Below are 5,482 nucleotides of genomic sequence, written 5' to 3'. Positions count from 1 at the left end.
TGTAGATCAGATGTATCTCCTGCTAGGGTAGTTACGGGTGAAGAGTGCTAGCTGTCTGTCCACGCATGCTACGGCCTTCAGGTAAAGCACAAATGTGTCCTTCATGGCCTTACAAAAATGTTTGCTTTGTCCCTACATTCAAGAATCAGCACAAATAGTTTGATTGGGGTCTAAAGACAAGACATTCTTTATTGGACCATATATTCTTTATCTAGAACAGACATCCTTCATTAGACCAAGTATTCTTTATCTAGAACAGACATCCTTCATTAGACCAAGTATTCTTTTTTCTAGAACAGACATTCTCTATCTATATATAGATCATGACCTTCTATATGTAGCATTTATCTTAGCTCCAGTCCTAGAAAAGTTGCCTCTGCTACAACACACCTTATACAACAAGATCATTGATAACTGCTTGATAATGAAGTGACAGGCTGGATGGGGCGGTGCAGGGCAGTGTTTCTCCAGTGGGTCTATGCTGATATCCCTGTGGGTGAGAACGTCTTTAGTGAGAACGTGTCTCTGACATTCTACTACACGATTTCTGCTGGGATGCATGTCCTGCCCTCACAGAGTCAGATGAGATGCTGAAGTCTTTATCCCCTGCCTACATAAGTAGGCATTGGGACTGGATGTGATGAATATGCAGATGAGGACTGTGGGCATTGGGACTGGATGTGATGAATATGCAGATGAGGAATGTGCTGTCTTCATCGGATTCCTGAGACTGCCCTCCTGTCAGGCTGGACTAGACTCAGACCTGCTGCAGAGTGCAAAAGTCTGGTGATGGGAGGACACGCCCCCATCACCAGAGGCTACGAGGCCCCGCCCCCAGGTGCTGCAGGGCTCCGCCCAGCCAAGATAGGCCTCAGTCGCAGCTGTCATCTCCGCTCTGATCTCAGTGACATGGTGGTCTGGGCAAGCACAGACAGGTCTGCTTCCTAAAGCCTTCAAGACCTTCTGCCCTCCAACATCAAGGTGAAGGCAGTGAGGGTGGTGTGGGGACACTGGCAGTGAAGGTGGTGTGGAGGGTGGTGTGGGGGCACTGGCAGTGAGGGTGGTGTGGAGGGTGGTGTGGGGGCACTGGCAGTGAAGGTGGTGTGGAGGGTGGTGTGGGGGCACTGGCAGTGAGAGAGGTGTGGAGCGTGGTGTGGGGACACTGGCAGTGAGGGTGGTGTGGAGGGTGGTGTGGGGGCACTGGCAGTGAGGGTGGTGTGGGGACACTGGCAGTGAGGGTGGTGTGGAGCATGGTGTGGGGACACTGGCAGTGAGAGAGGTGTGGAGGGTGGTGTGGAGGCACTGGCAGTGAGGGTGGTGTCTCCCTGCTGAGGACTGCCTGTGAGATGAGAGAGTCCACGCAAAGAGCACCTGCACTGGAGGGAGGAAGAGATTGATTGTTTGGAGAATGTTGTGAATGGAGAAGTTATTTGTCTAGTTAAGTGGCTTTGAGATGTTCTGTCCTAGATTGTCCTGATTTAGTCCTGAGTGTGGAGGATTTGTTGTGATGAGCCATTGTTAGATTTGGCGTGTGTGTGTGTGTATGTGGGATATCATTTGGCCTGGGTGTATGTGATATTGTTATTTGGCCTGGGTGTGTGTGATATCATTTGGCCTGGATGTGTGCGTGATATTGTTATTTGGCTGGGGTGTATATGTGATATCATTAGCCTATCTGCTTGATTATATGAACAGCAGTTCCTGCAGGCTCACTAGCTAATGAGCACTGACTCCTCACACGACAGACGCCTACAGCCCATAGGGGTCTGAAATATAAACCACCACTACCTAAAGCACTGTTAAAAGAATTCCTGCGGGACTGTGTGTATCAGACACCTGTTCAGCGAGACCTCCCCTGCGGAGCTTAGGAGAGCCCGTGCCCCTCAGCTCCTGCCCCAGCTCTGAGAGGAAGCCGACCCTGTGGAGGGTCACATCTGCACGTCTGTCCTGGGAGACGCCCTGGGGAGAAAACACTGAGCAGGACCCCCACACCAAACATAACACCAGACCAAACTTGACTTCTCTCCCAAGCTGTGTCCGATGGCGACTGAGTCCCGGGGCGACTGTGGGGCAGGAGAGGCCAGGGTGGAGATGTGTGGGGGAGAGAGAGGGTGTAGGGCTGTTGGGAAGTGTGTGCTGATAGGGGCGGATCTTGGAGTGTCTGTCAGTACTGAGGGTGGTCCCTCTTCCTCAGGGTAATTGGATCTGAAAGTTTATAACTGGAGATGACAGATGAGCGTATTGTTGTAGAGGAAGGGAAGTCTAAGAGACTCTGAACCCTGCCAGTCTGCACCAGTGACGCTGAAACACAACAACTTTTAACTTCTGCATTGTGGCTGCGCCATTACTGCAGCAAAACATCACCATATAAAACACTTGTGACTAGTGGCCTGGGCGCTGGTGTCTTTAGCAGACTAGCGGATAGGAGGATCTCTTCTGTCCTGTGGTTGACGGCTGCCCGGCGTTCACCAGATGTTGACGGCGTGTTCTCTGCTGTGTTGCAGGTTGTGGTGGAGCACATGAAGAGGAAATGTAAGTGTCACGGGACGTCGGGCAGCTGCCAACTCAAGACGTGCTGGCAGGTGACGCCGGAGTTCCGTGTGGTGGGCGCCCTGCTGAAGGAGCGCTTCCACACGGCCACGCTCATCAAGGCCCACAACCGCAACACGGGCCAGGTGGAGCACGCACACCCGCCCCACCGCCGCAGGGCCAACAGCCACGAGCTCATCTACTTCGAGAAGTCGCCGGATTTCTGCGAGCGGGAGGCGAATTTGGACTCGGCGGGAACGCAGGGTCGGATCTGCAACAAGACGAGTCACGGCATGGACAACTGCGAGAGTCTGTGCTGTGGGCGGGGACACAACATCCTGCAGCAGAAACGCCACGAGCGCTGCAACTGCAAGTTCCACTGGTGCTGCTACGTGGTGTGTGAGGAGTGCAGTGTGACCGAGTGGGTGAGCGTGTGCAAATGACCCCGCGCCGACCCGCCACCCAGCACCACACAGACAGACGGACTCGCAGACGGACAGACGGACTCGCAGACAGAGACGCGTGAGGGCGGGGAGAGTCTGCGAGTGCAGGGGACACCCACGATGGACTGAACACAATCCGGGTGGAGAGACTGAGATGTAGCCAGTGCAGAACAGGTGTAGTCACACACTCCCACATCCACCCTGTAAGTCCCGTTCCAGTAATTCTGTCTAAGGATTAGGACTTGCACTGTTAGTCATTTCAGAAAGTATTTTAAATTAAATAAATTAAAGTTATTAAAATATATATTGTGGAGTATACTGATGATCGAGCACTCGTTAATATTATTTTTAATAAAGTAGTGGCTCATAGCACAACGTAGCTGCGTAGAATTCTGGTACGGAAAGAAGAAGAAGATTTAAGAAGTTCTCTGGAAAGCTTGTTAGGGCATATCATTGTGAGGGTCACAGCAAGGCCACAAAATGGTGATGGTATTATGTACATTATGTCTAAAGTCCACCAGCACAGGAAACAATACTGGTCCTCTTGAAAACAAAGGGTGTGTTTGCTTGGTCAAATCTGCTGTGACTGTTTTAAGTCGAGTGCTCTGTGAGATTATCAGTCAGTTTTAATATTTTGAACATTGCAGTGTAGGGAAGGTGCTTCCTGATTACCAGTACTGGCAACCATACTGTACTGGTACCCATACCAGTAATCCTTCAGTACTGGTACTAGTTCCGGTAACCCTACTGTACCAGTACATATACCAGTAACCCCACTGTACAGTCGTATCAATGCTTTTATCATCCTGTAGAGGAGCTGGCTGGTGTAGCACTGAGGGTGTTTGGGCTACACACTATCTCTCCTCTTTAGTGTTAGGGTTTAGGGTTTAGGTGTTGTGGTTAGGGGTTAGGGGTTAGGGTTAGGCTTAGAGGTTAGGGTTAGGGTTAGTGTTAGGGTTACACACTCTCTTTCCCCTCTGTCTTCCTTGTCCTTATGCTCACCACAGCTTCTCTTACATCAGTCACCAGCTGGAATGTTGCGTTCCTCTTCCTGGTTCACCCACAGGAGCTGAGAGTGCAGAGCTGTGATGAACACTGGCCCCACACGCCTACACCCAAACGCAGTGTAATGTGCATGCCCAAAGCATTTGGAATGCTTAGAATGCTTAAAGGTTGTACTCCAGCACACAATGTCAGTGTTGTGAAGTACCTGACCTATATAAAACCGCTGGGAGGTCACCCAGAGGTTACATTGCATTACTTGTTGGACTGTAGCAGAGTCTTGGTTTCCATGTCATGTCGACGGTGTGGAGATGTCACGATGTGTAAGATAAGTAGGGCTGAGATGTAATGAGATGAGCAGCCTCACCCTCTCAGAACACGATGATTGGAAACACTATCATTTCTACATCAATGATGAGCCTGTAATCCTCACTCATCTCAAAGCTCTTGCAATGCAATAATCTCTTAATTATGAAACAGCAGTTTGCAGGGTGCGTTTGATTCAGCAGGAAGCCCCAGGATGTTAAGATGTCCCTCTGTCAGAACTCTGTGTAGAGGAACCACAACCAAACACACATGGGGGATTTTTACTGCTTCGGTGATGTAGGTGAAGGTGACCCAAGGTGACTGGGTCAGATCTGAAACGCGTTCCAGCCTCGGGTTCGTTCAGCGGGTCCACTGAACAGGTCCGCTGTGTTGCTTGATTTGACTTGGTTGGTGTTCCTCTTTACTCATTCTTAAAGTAAAGCTTTGTTAAATTAAATTGACTGTTTGCACATTTCTATAGTAATTCTGTTCTGGAGAAATGATGAAATGACTGACCTAAACCTGTGTGTGTGGCTAATGTAATAATATGCATTTTTTTATTTATGTATAATTGTATAATTTTTTAAGTTTGAATTTATAAGTTATTTTATTTTGAGGATAACTTAATATTTGACAAACAATAAAAGAAATGTAAGTTTTAAAGGAAAATGGTAATTGTGGCAATTTCTGACAACTTCAGCCAAAGTGTAATAGATGAGGCTTGGAGCTGTGCATATATGCTCAGGGGCCTTAGGAGGAATTCACTTCAGCTTTTCCTCAGGCTGTGTTTGTGTGCAGCAGTTCGAGGAGAAGGTGCACCAGTGGAGAGAAGCTGCACCAGTAGAGAGAAGCTGCCCCAGTACAGAGTGCTTCCTCTCCTCTGCGGGGCAAACACAGGAGTGCATGAGGTAGAAGAGGCGTCTGCCAGAACAAACAGACGTGTCAGTGTGTTCGTCCGTGTGCCACTGTTCTCACCTAACCAGCTAAAAACAAAGAGCGTGGGATTGGACAGAAAAACTGTGAATGTTCTTCTGAAGCGAACCTGTAGATCAGCCTATAGGCCAACCTGTAGGATCATTTCTAGGCAAACTTGTAGACCAACCTGTACGCTAAACTGAAGGCCAGCTTGCAGGCTAACTTGTAGGTTAACTTATAGGCCAGCATATTGGCTAACCTGTATGATAACCTTTAGGCTAATCTGT

General features: G+C 49.1%; 1 protein-coding gene across 1 annotated transcript in view; it reads left to right on the top strand.

The window, feature by feature from the left end:
• The window catches only part of wnt10a (wingless-type MMTV integration site family, member 10a), a 20,126-nt gene extending 15,183 nt beyond the window's left edge, over positions 1 to 4,943 (top strand). Inside the window, exon 4 of the mRNA XM_077002150.1 lies at positions 2,505 to 4,943. Within this exon, the coding sequence (XP_076858265.1) occupies positions 2,505 to 2,972 (468 nt within the window). The 3' untranslated portion in view covers positions 2,973 to 4,943. The remainder of the gene's footprint in view (positions 1 to 2,504) is intronic.
• Positions 4,944 to 5,482: the final 539 nt, after the last annotated feature.

This window comes from Brachyhypopomus gauderio, chromosome 4 (assembly GCF_052324685.1).
Source record: "Brachyhypopomus gauderio isolate BG-103 chromosome 4, BGAUD_0.2, whole genome shotgun sequence".
Classification (NCBI taxonomy): domain Eukaryota; kingdom Metazoa; phylum Chordata; class Actinopteri; order Gymnotiformes; family Hypopomidae; genus Brachyhypopomus; species Brachyhypopomus gauderio.
This window is presented reverse-complemented; position numbering and strand designations above follow the sequence as displayed.